The sequence below is a fragment of the Thermobia domestica genome, chromosome 6, assembly GCF_964235325.1.
Source record: "Thermobia domestica chromosome 6, izTheDome1.hap1.1, whole genome shotgun sequence".
In the NCBI taxonomy this organism is placed as follows: Eukaryota; Metazoa; Arthropoda; class Insecta; order Zygentoma; family Lepismatidae; genus Thermobia; species Thermobia domestica.
In genome coordinates this window covers 150,564,166-150,584,564 of record NC_137459.1, presented here as the reverse complement: position 1 = coordinate 150,584,564, position 20,399 = coordinate 150,564,166, and the positions used below count along the sequence as shown (strand labels likewise).

General features: G+C 35.0%; 1 protein-coding gene across 1 annotated transcript in view; it reads right to left on the bottom strand.

Annotated features, from left to right (window-relative positions):
* Window positions 1–2,536: 2,536 nt before the first annotated feature.
* Window positions 2,537–20,399, bottom strand: part of LOC145688264 (dolichyl-diphosphooligosaccharide--protein glycosyltransferase subunit 1-like) — a 37,757-nt gene continuing 19,894 nt past the window's right edge. The window contains exons 8-10 of the mRNA XM_081762245.1: window positions 12,973–13,116; window positions 5,638–5,765; window positions 2,537–4,055 (exon numbers count right to left, since the gene is read on the bottom strand). Of these exons, the coding sequence (XP_081618371.1) occupies window positions 3,890–4,055; window positions 5,638–5,765; window positions 12,973–13,116 (438 nt within the window). The 3' untranslated portion in view covers window positions 2,537–3,889. The remainder of the gene's footprint in view (window positions 4,056–5,637; window positions 5,766–12,972; window positions 13,117–20,399) is intronic.

Below are 20,399 nucleotides of genomic sequence, written 5' to 3'. Positions count from 1 at the left end.
CAACTTTATGTCAGTTCTGACTCAGAGTTTGGGCTTGACGATTGTGTCTGTGTTTCCTGGTTCACATGGCTGTGTTGTGAGAAATTCAGTATTAAAATGGAAGGTGAGCCCGAGTCAGGTCGGATTATATAGTGGCAAGCGTTCCTATATCAAAATAGAAACTATGTGGAAAGAATCCAACTGAAATTTGCAGTGCTTTGCGAGAAGTTTGTGGAAATATTGTGGTGGATCATAGCACTGTATCACGGTGGTCAGCTCGTTTCTGTGAAGGTCGTGTAAGGACTGCAGCCAACCCAAGACGTGGAAGACCATCAACTGCAACAGACCACACCTGTGAGATTATTGTGAATGACACTTTGAGAGAAAATCGACGAAAAACATGTGAGGAAATTGCATATGAAGTCAGAATGTCTGTCACTTCAGTTTACAGAAATGTCCGAAAATTCGACAGAGAAGGCCTGACATGCTTGAAGCTGGTGTCATTTTGCGCGATAATGCAACACCGCATACTGCTCTGCAAGTGAGGAAAACACTCGACAAGTATGGATAGGAAATACTTCCTCACCCACCATATAGTCTTGATTTGAGCCCACCAGACTGATTTGTTTCCCAAATTGAAGGAACCACTCTGTGGAAAACGTTTCAATACAATTGACGAAACTTCCAGTGAGATGACTCGAGTGATCAGACAGCTCAACAATGAAGGTTACCCTTATTCGCAATACAGAATGTACCAAAACGTTGGAAAGCTGTCATAAGCAAGAATGGAGATAATTATGAAGGTCTATAAAGGTATTCTGTACAATAAATGATTTACTTTCATAATATCTTTCAGTGTACAGAACTTTTGAAATGACCTTCGTATACTTCAGTATCAGTTTCATCTTAACAGACGGCGTGCTTATCGTACAGAATCAATATTTAAGTTAAAAAAAAAAAATAGTTTTTCTCGAAACCTACGTATGAGTATTTGCATTCACCCATGTAATTATATTCAGCCTAATAAGATCTATCGACTGATATATGTCTAAACTTCTGACTTTCTTTTCGTTAGACGCTAAATATAGTAGAATTTTCGTCCAATACATTGTCCTGTGTAGTTTACATTCGGAATCGAATAATATTATGATGGCTCAATGAAAATATTGGGAGTACAAATTAGTTCGGTCCGTTTGTTTGTGGTCAAAAATGTTTTATTTTAGAATAAAATGAATGAACAGATTAATCAAGGTATTGTCCATCACTGGCTACTACTTTCTCTCATCTCGCAGGCAATTTTCGAGTTCCATCTCGAAAAAAAATGTCTCGTCTTTTGAGGCAATCCAAGTTAGGAGCCAATTTTCGATTTCTACGAAAGAAGTGATTTGACGTGCTGCCAAATCGTGCTGCATCCGTCGGAACAACCAATAATCAGACGAAGCAATGTTCGGTGAATACGGCAGGTGCAGTAAAATATCCCACTTGAGCGTTTCCAAGTAATTTTTTACGACTTTTGCGACATGAGGCTGATAACATTGTCATGTCTTTGTTCGTATTCCGGCCGTTTTCCCCGTAATGCACGGCTCAAACGAATCTATTGTAGCCTATGCTGATCGCCCGTAATGGATCGCCAGGTTGTAGCAGCCCTTTTGATCCCACCAGATACACAGCATGACCTTCGAACCATTAAAATTAGGCTTTGGTGTTGATGTTGAGGTCAATGGCAATGATTGACTGGGCATAGCGTAGTATTTTTTTCCTTTTAGGGCTGTCGTAGATTATCCTTTTCTCATCCCCAGTCACAATCCGATGTAAAAAATCCCGTTATTTGTTGTCTTTGAATCGGCTGCTCGCAAGTGAAAAATCGCCTTTCAACGTCCCTGTTTCAATTCATAAGGCACCCAATTGCCTTGCTTCTGAATCTTTCCCATGGATTTCAATCGTACGAAAACTGCTTGTTGTGTAACTTCCAATTAATCTGCAAACTCCTCTTCCGTTTGACTCGGACCTTTATCGAGTAATGCCTCCAATTCTTTGTTTTGATTTTTTTTTTTTTTCTGCCCAGAATGAGGCTTGCTTTCAAAGCTGGAATCACCATTCTTGAAACGTCGGAACTACTCCCTACATGATTTATCAGATTTATCAGTTGGAGCATTGACACCATAAACTTCTACAAGCATTCGATGCACTTCAGCTGCACTTTTCTTCCAATTAAAGCAGAAAACTAAAACCTCTCGCAAATGCTGTTTAGTTAACAAAATTTGACATATTTAACAAGTAAAAAACTTGAATTTTGTATGAAACTCGACGCGATATAAACTGAATATTATTGACTGAATAATATATCTAAGCTCTCTGAAACCACCGAAATCAGCTGTCACTATGAAATCTTCGTAACAGCCAGAGCCATCTTTTGAAAACAGACCGAATTAATTTGTACTCCCAATAAATACAAGCAAGCTAAATAATCACAACTTCCAGAATAACGAATTAAGAATTGCACGGACAAGATAACTGGTTTGGTTGAGAAAGAGGAGAAACAGTCTCAAGACAAAAATCAAAATTATTCGTTTATTACAGTTCAGACTTCCAATACACTTGAGAAACAATTACGTAAGACTAGCATATACCTGCTTCATTCAAAATTGAATATTGTGCGATAGTGTAACAACAATGCTTTCAATTTAAAGGCAAATGGGTTAATTAACAAATAGCATTTTGACCAAAAAAAAAAAAAATCACTATAAATCATTCCCTTGAGCTTGCTTAGTCAGTCTCAAACCTCTTAGCCTTTCCCTGATGTTTATATAATTAAAACTACCACAAATATTTTCGGACAGAAGGAAATGTATCTAGATAATAAATGCATGCACAGCAATTTGTTTCTAAATCACACCAGTGTATGAGAAAAAGTATTTAAATCTTCAAGTACCATCTAAAATTATGTTTTAAAAAAATGGAAAATATTGAACATTAACAGTCTTGCAAGTAACTAGTCGACTGATAACCATTACCCTAACACCCAAATGTATGAAAGTTCTCACTGTTTGTCACTCAACATGAATACCACGATAGAATGATGAAATTTCAGTATTCCTTACCTAAACCTAAAGAGAAGAGTACAAAGATGGGTCAAGTTTAGAAATTACTATCAAGAACCAAGCAATTTTTATTTTCTTCGGAAAGCATTGTCAATCAAATTTCCTATTTTGAAGTAACAATTTAATGTGTAAGGGATTTTTTTCTTTCAAATCTTGTTCAAATCGCCTAAAGTAATTATACCAACATTGTTTTGAACTTCACTTAATTGAAATTTAATTTCTCTCATGCCACTCCAACTAAAACAAAATCTCACTTTAATCAGACTTTTTTTTTTCTATATATTAAATTATGGTACTAACATCAACTCGAGTTTGGTGCTGACCATTAAAAAAAAAAAAAAAAAAAAAAGTTTATATTCGCAAAACGTGGGTGAAGAACTCAGTACGTATCCCAACAGTTGAAAAATGTAGACAAACATACGGCCACAGTAAAAAACAGCATTATATTAAAAACATCAATGGAATTAAGTTGCAATAATTAATACGAAAATATCATTTGAACACTGAACACCAAGCCCATACGTAAATCAATAAGTAACGATGATCAACTACAACAAAATTCCTTCTCTCAACTAATCTCAAAACAAAGTCACCACATTTTTTTTTTTTAACTATATAGTGCATCCACGATCACACTGACTATGGATAACTAAAACACACAAACGTTAATCCATTCACACCAGAACAAAATGCCAATAGATACTGTAGTTTCAACACAATGTTTTCTTTCAAATAGATATGTCTCTTTAGAAGTCGTCAGTATTTCTGAACTGTTTCCTTTTTTTCTTTCTTTCTTACGTCACATTCTATTAAATATTTATTGATTTCACAATTGCGTTGATTTTCTCAACAAGTTCTTCCTTCTTCTTCAAAATCTGACCCTCGGTGTCAAGAAACTGCTGACGGCCACTCTTCGATGAGACATGCTTCTCACCGTACAGAGTTTGAAGGTTCCCAAACAGGTCTTTCAATTGCCTGTAACAATAGAAAACAAATTATGTAAAGACTAAACAATGATACGAAAGGAAATCACCCCTCAAAGCAAAGCGAACTCTCAAAATTTTCCTTTTCAATTTAGTTATTTATTATACAGAGGGAGAATCTCTTAAATTTAGAAATAAAGTATAACCCTATTAGTTTCTAATTAATGTTACGAAATAAATAAAATACATCTATTTATTTGGAGGTAAAATCTCGCACACGAGCTGTGAGATGGGAGTTACACTTTAGGGTGGCACGAAGACCACTGAAAATCAAATCCAGTTCCCCTGTAACAAAGGCGCCACCACTAATTATGAAGTCATCAGGAAGATCAAATTCAAGATCTGTGAAATTGAGGCAGTCAATTAAGTTTTATTATTTCTCTCTCATGCAATTTGCACTGAAAACTAATTTTCTGCTTTTGTGATATAAAATTCTCGCCTTACTATTGATTCTTCAAGAATGGTAACAGATTCTTATTTTTTCTCATTCAAGTCAATCAATCTACAAAAGCAATTTCATTTCTATCTTATACTTATTCTAGCAGTATTCTGGCCGAATCTTCTACGATATCACTACTGTTTATTCACTGCAAGATGTTATATAAGCATTCTTTTCACATTTCCCGAAGTTACTGATATTTTGGTACGAAACAAGCAAGAAATTAGAATACCGTTTTCAAATATAATAATACAAAGAGACAGACGCAAGTACAGGACACACTCTTTCTGCCTAACCAACATCAACGTGTACATTTTGATAATCATAAATTTTCCCACCTTATATTTTCCCGTAAATTATTCAAAAATGAACAGAAATAAGCATAAATAACTATTCCCATCTCAAGCTTACGTTACTCATCAACTCTGAACTCCACTGTTATCAGTTCAATTTTAATAATAACTATAGAATTATATCCAATAAGTTTATGGTACTCGGGAAACTCCCGAACATTTTGGACATCACTGTGATTTTTCACATTATTGTTATTATAATTAGCTGGTGCTGATCCGATTTATTGCAAATAAATCAAACTAACTTGAGAAGCGAACAGTCATTTTATGTTTACTTCCATTCATATTTCAATATTTACGAGAAAGAACAAACCGAAAAAGTACTTCATATTAGTCATTAAGAAGCTCACTGGAAACGAATAATAATAATAATAATAATAATAATAATAATAATAATAATAATAATAATAATAATAATAATAATAATAATAATAATAAACAAGTGTCACAACCTCAATTCTCTACTCTGAAACAAGGTCAAATACTTGTGAACACTCACTTTAAGGCTTTCCAAAAACTCCCTTTTTCTATGGAAAATTATTTTCTGGTACATGGTTTTCCATTAAGCTCCTCAATTATACAAAATATAGTATAAAAAATTATATGAACACTTGACCTGATTACAAATTACGTGACAATTCTCGCAAGAAAGAAAAAAAACAGAGTAAATGGAGAAGTCTGTGCCGCCATGAAAATGTTTACAGTCATTGTTTTTGATTTCTTTGCCAAAAGATAATGGTTAATCAGAGGGGACAAAACGTTTAAAAAAATACTTTTCGTACTTGTCAAGTTTTTGAAGTTCCATCACTTTCTCAGTAAGATCAGGGGCATCAGGTTTCAACTTGGCAGCCAAGTCTGAAATTCTCTGAGTCTCCAGCTTATACTCCTGATTGATGTTCTTCATCGACACCTAAAAATTTAAACTCTATTTAGTTACTGAGTTTATGAAAAAGTTCAACAAAAACAATTCATCATACATGACCTTAATCTAACAACATATCTTACATACAGCTATTTATTAATGCAAGGAAAATAGAACATATCAATGCTGTATTGGCCTCAATAGTTATATATAAAAATTGATGTATGTATGGTCCAGCATAATCCTGGAATTCCTGGAGCAATTTTAATCAAACTTGGTACATATATTACTTACAGTCCGGATGCCATTTAAGTCCAAGTTCAGCTTCCATTAGCACCTTTGGTGACATGTAAAAATACTCGAAAACAACCGATATTAGTAACGAATCCATAGTTTTCAGGGTTCCTAAATTGATCGGTAATAGGTGTCATGTAAGTTCTACTCCCATTAGGATTAATACCCTCTAGTACACAATAGGGGAGAGGGAAATGCAAAGTCAAATAAATGTGTTTCCATGAACAAATACAGTCCATATTATTATTATTATTATTATTTTTTTTTTTTTATACATTCTCTCACGATCCAGGTTTCAATAATTGAATTGAATTGAATTGAATTTCTCTTTATTTCAGCGGGCGAGGTTCAGCCGGAGGCTGCTCTGCCACCTAACCCTTGTCATCATTACAAAGAAAAGAAAGAAAAAAAATAAAGACACAAATAAGATACAAAATACAAATAACAACATAACATGATACATTCAATAATACTAATGATAAATAAAACACTCACTAATGTAAATGAAAAAAAAAAAAAAAAACTATACTCATACTGCTAGTCCAATTTCATACCAATTTCAGTCCAATTTCAAACTGTAGTAAACCTGTCATGTGTGCCAATGCTTTGTCTCTGATCTCTAAATAATAATGTTTGGAGTGATGATTTAAATAAATTATACGGTTTGTCAGTGATTGACTTTGGTAGGGAGTTCCAGATTCTTACTGCCGAGATTGAAAATGCCTTCTCTGTTATTTTTAAAGAATGCCGGGGCATATTCAGCTTATTACTTCCTCGGGTATTGTAACGGTAAATTTCTGATCTACATGTTAATTTATGATGCAAGTAAGGTGGTGCTTTATGTGAATTTATTTTGTATAGTAAACAACAGTATCGGAGATATCGTCTTCGGGACATGGTTAGGATATTGTTTTCATTAAGTACCGGCAGAATATGCTGAGACTTCCTGTAATTGAGAGAGAAGCGTATAGAGTAATTCTGTATTTTCTGAATTGCTCTAGTATTTTGAGTGGAGAGAGAGCTACCATATATTGAATCGCAGTAATCGAACAGAGGCAAAATCAGGGTGTTAACAAGATATAGTCTTGTTTCTTGCGATAAATAGCTTTTCAATTTATAAAGCTGTCGTAAGATGCGCTTAGCTTTAATACACTGTTCAGAAATGTGTTTATTCCAGCTAAGCCCTTGGTCTATTATTAAGCCTAGATCTTTTACAAAGGGAGAAAATGGAATACTGGAATTCACTACAGTTACTTTTAGGTCATCAGGGTTGATTTCGCTCAACTGATGTGATGTTCCCAATACAGTGAAAACACATTTTAATGGATTAAGTAAAAGACCATTCTTAAGGCACCAGTTGCTAACAGCTGAAAGATCCGTATTAAGTAACTCTATTGTGTCCATAATATTTTTTAGGCGTACTACTGATGAAGATCTGGGTATCATCCGCATAGAAGTGAACTGATGAATGTTTTATGACTGTAGAAAGATCTGCTGAAAAGAGTGAAAATAATAGGGGACCTAATATTGAACCTTGCGGAACTCCTGCTTTATCAGGGATGGGGTAGATACCTGAGTCTTTTCTCCTCTTAGTATTACTTGTTGCTGTCTACAAGAGAGATAGCTGTGGAACCATTTAATAACTGATTCCGAGAAGTTGTAATATTTCATTTTGGCCAGTAGGAGTTCATGATTTACTAGATCAAAAGCCTTCGAAAGATCCAACAAGACCAAAACTGTTACCATTGAATTTTCTATTGAATTCAAAATTGAATCTGTAATTTCTAAAAGGGCTGTGGTTGTGCTATGTTCTTTACGGAAGCCGGATTGAGTAACAGGCAATATTTCATTTTTATTGATAAAAGTTGTTAATTGCTGAAATGCTACCTTTTCTAGTACTTTGGAGATAATTGGAAGTATACTGATGGGATCAAGCGACTGTACAACTGTCTTCTTGAACAGTGGAACCACCTTCGCTCGCTTCCACAGTTCTGGAAAACCTTGAGTTAATGAGTAATTTACTATGTGAGTAAGTGGAGTTAAAATAAACGGAACAGACAGTCGAAGCATTTTTCCTGTTATTCCATCAAATGCACATGTGTTGGATTTAATACTGTGTATTGCAGTTTTAACTTCTGTTTCGTTTACAGTGTGAAACTTAAACGTTTCAATATTGCTATTTAGTTTACGCGATGAAAGCCAATGCGTTTGTTGATCAAGTACTTCAGTGCTTGTCTCAGACATTTTATAGACACTTGTGAAATGTGAATTTATAGCTTCAATGTCATTTACATCATCTGGAAGAATCAAGTATGAATCGCTTTTACCTACACCAAGATCACGCAAAGTTTTCCAAATGTTACGTACATCATTAGTAGATCTCATACGATCAGAAAAATACGCAGTCTTTTCTTGTCACACAACAGTAGTTGTGAAGTTACGCAAACGTCTGTAATCCTCCCAATGCAACTGATTCTTCGTTCTTTTATATTTTCTGTAAGCACGGTCACGCAACTTCATTAAAAGTTTTGTGTTACTTGAAATAAAGGGAAAAGTGTTCTTAGATAGCCTTTTCGTTTTGAGCGGTGCATGGTTATCAAAAATGTCGAGTATAGAGTTTTGTAAAAATTCAACTTTATTATCTATTGTTTCCATTTGAATAATATCATTCCAGTTGTAATTTTGTGCATCGTGATAAAACGATTCGGTATTAAATGAAGCGTAAGTACGACACTGAATTACTCTACTGGGATTTTTGGATATTATATGAAGCTTGAGAGTGACGTGAATTACGCTGTGGTCTGATGTTCCAATGGGTGGACTAACTCCAAACGAGTGTACCTGTTCCGGGTTGTCAGTAATAATTAAATCTAGCAAAGATTCGGTAGTTTCAGTGACTCTCGTGGGTTCATTTATTAACTGTGTGAAACCTAATATGTTAATAATAGATTTCAAGTAAATAGTTTCTTGATTATCTGGACAGAGTTGATCGCAATTGAAATCACCAACAACGAATATTTGGTCGACTTGTGGATATAGTTCCAATACGGCATCTTCGATCGCTGACAATTCCCTATATGGTATGCTGGGAGATCTATATACAGCAGTAATACCAATTGACAAGTGGTTCACATTAACAACAAGATTTAACATTTCTATATCTTGATAAACATCGTTAGATTGAAAGTCAACAACTTTCACTTTAATATGTTTTAAGTAGTAAATCAACATGCCTCCACCCCTCCCTTTGTCACTGCGAATGACTGAATATCCTGGAATCTCAATTTGCCTTGTACTTATAGAATCGTCCAACCATGTTTCCGATATAATCAAAATTGAACATTTTGTGGAGACAGCGAGTAGCCGTACTTCGTCAATTTTAGGAAAAAGAGAACGGACATTTGCATGCATAATCTTAAAATTTGACGAAGCAGCAGATTGAGTAAGGATCTGAAACCCCACATTGTTTATGTTTGTACTACCCATATTCAAATACAAAGATTATAATTAAAATGTATGTAAAAAAAACACCATTAAAGCAGTAATTAAGCCCTGACGAAACTGAAAGGCTACACTGATACACATGACATGATGACTGCCTTTTCTACCGATAAACATAAAATAAAATACCATAGAACATAGATGACTGAACTTACAGTAAAGAAGAAATAACAGTACGGGAAAAAAATTGCCTTATAAATGCAGTTCTAACATAGGCGTTCTTGTATTTATCACTTAACGCACACTTAATAAAAACAATGCTTAAAATTTAGAATTTTCATCGTGTTGTTAAGTTGTTAACTTCATCGTGTCCAGTTGAGATTTGTAACATAATAACAATAAGGTAACATAATACAAATATAAGTATGAAACAACACTCAGTTTGCTTTTAGTGTATTGCACTAATATACTAAGCAACACTTAGTTTGCTTTGGACTATTGCCCCTTCTGAAACAGTCCTACTCCCCTAGAAAAAAATGCTGGCTATACTGCTGTGTGTATTGTTAATTTAATTTGAAATTTTTATGTTTTCTCCTTCAATATTACTGTTGTTGAAAATGACTCTCCAGAACATTTCGACGTGCGTATTGTTTTCAGTATGGAAACAAAATGGCTATATTCATTATCTGTATACTGTATTGTTTCTGTGTTTTGTGAACTCTCTCGTGGCTACATGTTCGGCACAGGAAACTTGGGTGCGTCTTCCGGTGGGAGCTCATGTGGTTTCCACATTAAGCTCTGGGTCTTCGTTTCAATACAGCCTCAGTGCTAAAAGGGAATCTAAACCCCATATCAATTAACCAACGAAGTTCATTTAAAATATATTTGCTACCTTAAGCTGCATTCTTGTGTACTTTAATTATTGCTATATTTCAACGGTACAAATTTTGGTTGTATCTTTTCCTCCTTATCATTCGTCCCTTAAAAAACAATGCCTTTTCTACACATGAAAATCGGCTTCCACTCCTTGTCGAAGGTCCATTGTTAATCTAGAAGCGTATTATCACAGAATAAACAGGGACCGAGCCCTACAGTTGCAGTCAAGAACTTAGGAAGTTTATTTGTCTCATAATGAATCGATATATTATTAATAACACAGTTTTGTTTCGTATTTTTAAACTGAGGAAGAATGTTGGTCATACATTGCACATGATCAGTTTCAAGTTGTACTTCCTTTAGTAATTCCAATATTCCAAAGCTTCTTTTTATTTATGCAGATAGTTTAAGTAAGAAAATTAGAAATTAACTAGACACGTTATACATTTTCATAAGATGATTCTTGTATCAATAAATGGGTACACTTTCCTTTAAACATGTTCTTTAATGAAAAAATAATCAACATTTTTAAACAATTTCCAAGAAAGTTGTTCACAAAGAAAACTATTTTGTACTCAATGAAGTGCGAATGGTTGATTTTATTCATTTCATTGACCCCATGTTACGTTATCTTTCTCTATCGCACACGAACATTATCTATGTTAGACAGCCCCTACTTCCATGGAGCTACCGCAAGATTCGATTCTCGCTTCTCTTCTTCATTATCTTTGCACTATTGCGCCCTGTACCTCTATGACCTTGAACTGAATCGTCTCTCCTTATGCAAAATCAGTACCCCGTCAAAGATTTTCACTCGCTAATGTAACAAGAATATATCTTAAAATTTTGGTAGATCTGAGAGTAGTTACTATTTTTAACCTCAATTTCAATATTGCAATATATAAATTTAGAAGGTGTCAACGGCTCTTTTATCGCACGACCAAATGGAATTATTTGATTGATTAGAACATATACGGTAATGTCTAGCAACTGGAAACATATCAAAGTTGAGTAGCGACGAGTTGCAAAAAATAAAATAATTTTTAATTAATTAATTCGGATGTTAGATATTAAAGCAAACTCTAGTGATAATATAAGCAAGTTCAGCTAGTCAACATATTCAAATCTAGATGCACCAAAGAAATTAGTTTTAAAATTATAAGTCTTTTTCTCATTGTACGGGACGTTTTGACCTTAATTATTATTTTTTTTTAAGTATCTTTTAAAAATCAACTTAGGCTATTATTAACGGAATAGAACATATTTTTTCCTAAGATTTTTTGTGTAAAACCCAAGCATATTCTTCAAATCCGGTCAAATAATAACAAATAGTTTGCCCACAGTATTTTTTTTTTTTTTTTTTTTTTTTTTTTGTTGATTTTTATAATTTTCGACAGCGCGTGAAGCCTATGTAAAGTATAGAAACCAATATAGACTTCATTTCTGAAAAAAAAAAAAAAGTCAACCTTTTTATTTGTGAATCGATATTATAGCAGATAATACTTAGTACAATAATAACACTCTAAAATGACCATTCCGAAACAAAATATTCAAATTAATTAATTAATTAATTAGTATTTTGTGAAAAAAAGCACAATGGAAGAATGAGGTACATTTCAACAACAAACTTACGGTTTTCCATACAAGTTACAGAAACATTTTCTTTGACTTCAAGGAAAACAATTTATGAAGTTAGGGGATGAGAAAAGTTGACCTAAATATTTTTCTTTTTATCTACTTTCTGGGGACGAAGCGACCAATTGAAGCGATAAAGAGCCAGTTTTGATAAACTATCTTTACAACCTGGGACTTTCTCAATACAGAGCTGCTTATTTTTAGTACAGTCACCACAAACTACATAAAGCAGAAAAGTATTTTGTAACACATGAACATGAGTATATAGCGATAAATCACTACTTAGATAATACTAAAACTATAAATTTTATCCTACTCAAATATATCCTTTATTAGCGAGCATCTAGAAGTTAAACTAAACCTCATTCGGTCAAGCAGTTTCGAGTAGTATTTGGCTTTTATGCCCAAGCGCCATCCGCCAGTCAGTATTTTGAGGCCCCTGTCCTCTTTCATCGCCTGTATTGGGTTCACTCAACTGAATGCAAGATTTGTATCGCATACCAAAAAGTTTCATTTAGAAACGGAAAAAAGAAAGAAAAGAAGAAAAAAAAACGTCTTTACACTCAAGGGTTCAAAAGAACCATATTATAGTTACAGAAGTTTCTCTTCCTCCCTCCGGAGTGGAATTTTCGAAAATTTGCCCTAGTAAATGAGGTTTATATTCTGTCTACAAAGACGCACCTGGATGCCTGCATGCTCAGCTTTCAAAAGAAACACAATAATTGTTGGCAAATCTCTTAATCCCTACTCCCACATCTTCAAACTGGTTTATAGTTTAGAGAACATTTCTACGAAATTTCACAATTCCAGACCCAACAGTTTTCCGAGATCTGGTGAAGGGTGTAACAACATTTAATCCCTCTCTTGGTGACAAGTTTCACAAAGCTTCGTCTTTTCAATGAGAACATTTGAACAAAATCTGAAGTTCCTAGCCCCAGCTGTTTACGTAATCTGGCGTTTAGTATATGAACAAATGGGTTGACATTTTTGTAGATTTAGCTATACGTACCTGGAAAGAGTTTAGATCCTTTGTAGATTTCAGTTTGGTCAGTTGTTCTTCATAGTGTTCATACGAAGCAGCACGTTTGTACTGGTGATTCAAGATTTCTTCACAGTAGCCAGCCACACGCTTACGAATTTCCTTCCCTTCATCCTGAAAATAAAACAAAAATGATCGTCACCTATACGTACGTAATGTATTTACTATGCCCTCACGTGTAAAATCCCAGCAGATCAGCAATTCATTACATAAAAACTAACTTGTTATTAAAATACATAAAACTAGTAATAGAAGGTCCCGCAGAGGAGTTATACTGTTTTGAAATTAGGATAAGCTCACTAAATTTTCAGAGCTAAAGAAACGAAGAAAGATAGAAATACAGGTTATTGTATACCATTTTTATTTACCACGAGCATTCTTCACATGACATTCATTTGCTTCTATGTGCAATCACAGTCGAAGGAGTTACTCGTCAGCTTAATAACAAGCATGGAGTCATGAAATGTGCGTTTGCTGTGGAAGCATTCTTTAAGACTGGTGATTCTGTATTAAAACGCAGCAGCGTCTTTTCCGTCGTCATTTTCATATGACCCGCCATGGACGTGTATCTACCTCAGATGGCTGCAGCAATTCATATTGGCAGCATTCGCTGCGAATAGACCACCACCTGGCAGTGAGCGGCGAATGCTGCATCTTGGTTTTAAATTCATCCCTAGAAGATTGTGCAAGAGCTGCATGGATGATGCTGAGTCCAGTACAAGGTAGTTTGCAGAAAGAATGCTGCAAATGTCGGATGTAACTATTATTCTGATGAGTGACGAGACACATTGTTAGTTAAGTGGATGTCAGTTAACAAGCAAAACTTTCGATATTAGACAAAGGAAAATCCGCGAGTGCTTCACAGTTCACAAGTGATAGTATGGTATGGAGTACTGCATTTGGTATCATCGGCCATATTTCTTTGAAAGTGAAGATTGAGACTGTGCCTGTGAATTCTAATTGCTGTATCACAATGATGATGAATTTTGTTCAACCAGGACTACTTCGGCGTATGATCAATCAACAAGTACAGTTCCAACAAAATGCAGCCACGTCTTACCCATATCTTACCCATATCGAGCCTCTATGGCTGCTGTTGCTCATCAACTTTATCTCAGAACACGTAATTTCCCAGTTTGGTTACATAACCTGCCCTTCTCGGTCACCAGACCTATCCATCTGTGACTATTTTCTGTAGACCTTCCTAAAATCCAAAGTATACATGAATAAACCATGTACATTAGACAACCTGATGCTTGCCATAACACAGGAAATTTCAATATTGATGGGAAAATATTGCACCCTGCCGTCTCCCAAGTTCTGAGAGAGGCTTTAAATATGCATAGAAGCAGATGAGAGTAATTTGAAAGGCATCATTGTTAAGACATAAAAAATCGCCGTACTACATTTCTTTAGTTGCAAAACTTTATTGAGCTATTCTCATTTCAAAACCACTCAACTTCTGATGGAAAAAAATGAAATGAAATCTTTAAGTTTAACGTCCCACGATTATGCCGGTTAGGCTAAAGGAGACGGTGATAATGAGAGATGAGTGAAATGGTGGAAGGAAGAAAGTGGGAGGAAACGGGAGAACCCCGAGAAAACCCACGAGCACGGTGTTTGTCCACCACAAAGTTCACTTGGCGGGGGCTGGGATCGAACCCGGGACCCCAAGCACCAGAGGTGAACGCTCTACCACTGAGCCACCGCGCCCCCCAACTTCTGATGGATCTTGTATATATATATATATATATATATATATATATATATATAGGGTGGTAACACTTTGTAACGAATAATATACTACCAATAAAACACACTTTACAGTATTAATATTAACGAAGTTCAGTTTGTCAAGCTTCGCTTCTTATGTCACAAATGATTACTGCTCACGCGCTACTGGGACATTACATATGGCTGCCTAGGTAGCTCTTTAAGGCAATCACCTTCAACTGGATAATGTGATATTTTGCTGCTCCCATTCTTTGCAAAACCACGTGGAGAGAAAAATGGGCAGCAGAGACGAAACCTGGCGCTGATGATGCTAGTGGTGACAGGCAAACAAGAACATTGACAATACAAGACGGTTTTGCAGACACATTATTCATGGAACCATAACTACTCGTACAGTGCCAAAATTTGTTTATTAAATTCTTCTACCTCGCCACTTCCCATCCTTTCCTCCATTTCTGTAATTTGTCCGAGCTCCTACGTTAGTTAGAAGTGATTGCTTTAAATGACCACCCAGCTGGAAGTAATTGCTTTAAACTACTACATACACACATTCAAGTTTGTCAATTATACACAAACAGTTAATCCAATTGTCCATTTTCCACTACATCTATCAATATAAATAATCCTCATTACTATTTTTTGAATAACACTCCATTTTTTTCCGTAAAATAACGCAAATATAGGAGTCTTGCATAACTATTTAATATCGTAAAAATATTTTAGGCTCATGCCTATTGCTAATTATGCAAATTACATATGCGATGAATGAAATATATACAGTAAAACTTGTTCAAAGCGGAATCGCAAGGGACCAAGCTATTTTTCCAACTTAGACAAGTTTCTGCATTATGCAAAATTGCATCGAAATTACTCTGTCTGAATAAATTATACTAATTTTAAGTACATACTTTTAGGCATATTTGCTGTTTAGAAGTGTAGATTTTGACTGATTTCATTCTTATAGATGCACGTAAAATTCCACCGAATGTTTACCAATCACATTATTATTAATTACTCTTATACACTAGATTTCCCACTGTATTTCACTGCACTGCATGACACTACGCTAAAATACATCTTTAGGTTTATACACAAGAAAACTAAGGCCTAGGCCTATTAGACCTTCTTTCAAATGTCTTAACAAGGAATTGATCGTTTTTCAGAAATTTAGCTAAAGTGAAAACTTTATTGTGAAATATTGATCTAAATACGTACATGTTTTCTGGCCTTACATTAGTGGACTGTTCCAAATGACTTCGCTAACAACCTCACTGCCTGTTTTCTTTAGTTTCTTCTTCATTAGACCATTTTCTTGTAGCCATTCATCTATTACTTCATCTTTCCGTTTTAGGTCATCATAAATTTGAGCTTTCTGTACTAAAATTGCGTCATTATTTCTCATACAGAGGTTTGTCTTTCTCTTTAGTTTCAGCTACTTTATCATTAAGAGACAATGAGATATGTGACTTAGCTATGACGTTCACTGTTAAAAAATTTGGGAATAAAATGGTTCGCTAAGATGTAAAAATGTTAGCGGATTATTTCGTAGGATTAATAGACCATTTAGATGTTTCCATTCTTCACTATCTAACTGTTAGTTTGAAGCATCATACACTAAGGTACTCAGCAATGGTTAAAAATCTTTGGACATTCTCGTATCTTTTCATTACCTGCTGAGACACAGTTATTCGCACCCTCTCAAAAAAAAAAAAAAAAAAAAAAAAAAAAAAATTACCCGTAAACAGCGCGGAGCATGTGAACAAAATGTAAAAGCGCTATACTATAAAATACAAAAGATACAGAACTCAGTCGACTTCCATAACTTCTTCTGTTCTATTCACTCTGGACCCATAGTTTATCCTGGTCATTTCCACGCATCACTTTAATGGAATATGCATCTTGTTCCAGATCTGAAACAGCCTTAAAGACTGTTACTGATACACCAGCTGAAGTAAGCGTTCTTTGTTCGTCAAGAGACAAGATTTCTGGTAAACACTTTGAAACATATATTACTCTTTGCTCTGGTCCACTAGAGTTCGAATTCACTGGAATTCTGGGCGCTGCACCAGAAGTCATACCTCCTAACTGAATTTTTCAAAACCTGATCCGTACATAAACCGTTATTTGTCAGTTGGGAAATTTACATTTACTCCATGACAGTTCTGAACAAAATTATTAGGCACACCCGAAATGATCTTTCCAAGAGTCACCTCTATATGGATTCTTTCTCAAAGTCGACATCTAGCTAAATCACTTACTCGCACCTGACAACTATACATCCACCCCATGTCATGAAAGTTATTTAGGCAAAATCGATGCTGCCTCCTCCATTCCAAAATAAGTATTACAATACTCGCACGTAACAACACTTCGTCAATTTAAGACCTTGCTAAATCCCTCTCTCGTGCACAAGAATAATAGATACATCTAATTTAATGGAAATCGTACGTAATCGAAAGAACTAAAAGAACATAAATTTCTAATGATTGATTTTCCACACATTGCACTCTACCTTTAACGTCACTTTCTTAGAATCTAAGCTGCTTGGCCAAGTGGCTAACGCTTGTGCTTTACATGCGTGTGGTCCCGCGTTCGACCTCAGTGGAGTGTTTGCCTCAAATAAAAACCAGAATAATATTTTGGCTCCCACTTCAAGTACTAAAATGCCTTTCATATCACATCAGTGCTTTTAAAAAATAAATAAATTTAAACGCCAATTAATCACGCCCTCCTCCCTGGTCCAATAGCTAGTGCTACTAAAAATATAATACTTTATTCCTATTTTAAACAGAATTAAGTTTAATCAGTAATTGAAATAATAATAAATATAATAATAATCACCCAAATTGCTTTAGTTTATATCAACGCTGAAAAGTACACCAATGTAGCTCATCCAAATGGACACGTAGAGTCAGTAATGCTACCGAGGCAAGCAGTAGCGAAAAATAAAACTGATCAGCTTGTCCAAATTTAAACTCTTAAATGAAGTAACACAACATTGCATACTTTGTACAAGTATTAAAATACACATTTTCGTTTTTATTCGCTCCTCATTTTAGAAACACTTCCTTCACAAAGATTGATACAAAGTCGTTCCAAGAACTTAATGAAACGAGCAATACTATATAACAGAATAAAACTAGCGACAGAAAGCATTGTAATGTAAGTTATCCTAAGTACCTACATTAATAATAGATTCCCTCCCTCACACACACACATCTAAAGATCAAAATTTCAGAAAGATTTCGTGTTTCACTACTAGGGGCAAATAGATTTGAAAACACAAACCAGGAGAAGAAATTAAATATCTAAGGGTGTTTGGATTCATACGCAAACTACAAAGAAAAAAATGGTGCTAAAAAGTCCCTGAGGTCACTACTTGACAGTGTTCCTTATAATATCCGTGAACCGATATCAGAAATATCTTAACAGTGAAAATTAGTACTACTATCCATTTCATAAAGATAGGCCCCTGACTTCGTGGTGCTGCCATGACGTTCAGTCAAAACTTATATTGCATTGTCGTACCTCGTTGGAATTGCTGGAATGTTGTCTTTTCAATACTTAAGACATAAAAATTTTCTTTGTACTATGTAGTGAGAAAAAAATAAAAATTAATGAAAAAGTGCGTATTTTTTCGTACTTTTTTGGTAGATCAATGTTTATAGGGCTATATCTCAGAAAAGAGATCACGTGAAATAATTTCCTGTGTACAATATGTAGATGCATCCATTAAATGTAAGTTGTGAAAAATTCAAGTTTCATCACTTGATACTTTTTGTGCAATTAAAACAAATGTACGACGCTCTGATCTCCTTTACCATGGTAGGTAGAGAAACGTACAAAACACTGTTCGAAAATTCGGAAGTCTAGTGTTCCAAATATTTGAATCTACTAACAAAAAAGGTTTAGTTGGTAGAGTATTTATTTTTTAAAAAAAATTTTTTACTTCAACATATTCTCTGCGTTAAGCGGTGAGCCATGTTGCAGCCCAACCTTTAAATTCCCCGCGCTTGTATAAAGATACAGCATACAGTAAGTGGAAGTGCGGCACCGCTGTCGTACAGTGTTGTCGCGTTCAGGAAGCCTGTAGCGCGAAGCCTACTTCATAAAGAATGTAATAGGAAAAAATATTTATTATAATCTTTCACATCATAAAAATAATAATAATGCATTACACATCTCAATGTAATAAAATAAAACGTTGAAGTAAAACATCCAAAAACTCATCTCTTAATCTATTTACTTCATTCACTTTCATAATGGGTTTGTTGACTCATCGTTGCTCCTGCTATCTTCCTGAACACTTATTAACAACGGTTCCATTTCTACCTCAAGATCTATCAGTAACAGCTTAGGAACATGTTAAAGGTTAAAAAGAAATATAGCCTTGGCAATCACGTGTTACCCAAGTTCTGCGATCAATTCCCCTGCCGAATGTACAGTAAGGCCTACCGCTCACTGGCAACATTTTGTCGGGCAACTATCTTGTTGCTCTGGCTAAATGCATTGAGTCTTATGGGAGTCCGCTCACTGAGGCGACAGCGACAGAAAAGTTGCCGAGGTGTCGCCAAGCAGGGCGACAGCAGGGCAACAGCTCGGCGACGGAACAGTTGCGCAACATCTAAAAATGCATTGTGTCTTATGGGAGTCCGCTCACTGAGGCGACGGCGACAGAAAAGTTGCCGAGGTACCTCCAAATAGAAAGGTAAAAAATAAATGTTTTCTACAAGTTTTTTTTCACGTAACAGTTCGTTCCGTGTGTAGCGCGTGAAAAGAAGTGTTCGCAATGGAAACTAATACATTCTTTGATTAGTGACTAGCATATCTTTAGTGATAAAGACTATGAAAAATTAATTGAGGATATAGAGAAACGCTCAGCGTTAAAGAAGAAATTTATATAAAGAAGAAATTATGGAAGGAAGTGTGTTTCGCTGTTATAAGAAACTAGAATGAGCTTTCCAGCCAAGAAAAAACAACACACGTAGGCCTAGGTACATTTTTTGATAATGACATATCGCTGTCATACTACACACTACTACTTTCATTAATTTCCCACAACTAGAAAAAAAAATAGATAAAATTATCATTTTCAAGTTTCTTTCCATTTCAATTATAAAAAATAAAAAAAACTGTACTGTATAAAAATGGCCGATTTTAAAACGTGAAGAATACGCGGGAAGAACGAAGAAAGACAATTTTTATTTTATGGCTATACGTAGAACAGTGAGAGTACAGTTACTGTACAGTGTTGTCGGATTGCCGCCTTTGTTAGTTTCGTTCTGTTAGTTATTTCCAGTCGTTTTATATTGTCGTTATTCTTATTATCTTTTGATTCGAATAATTGTTCCCGTTTGTATTAGCTTACACAATGCTGTTATTTTTGTCACTCACTGACATTCAGGGACGTCATTTAGGGGGGGGGGCAGGAGGTGCAATTGCTCCCCAAGAGTTTGAGGAATACATATACTTTAATCAATTGTCTACTAATATACTAGTACAAAACGTGAAAGTCTTATGTCGGTGGTGCTCTTGCCCCCCTCAAGTGAAGTCTGAAATAACGCCCCTGTTGACGCTACCTTCAAAAGTTTATTTAAATTTATTTATTTAACCATTGGAATGGGCGGTAGTTTTTTTTTAATGTTCGAAAATAGCGATTACGT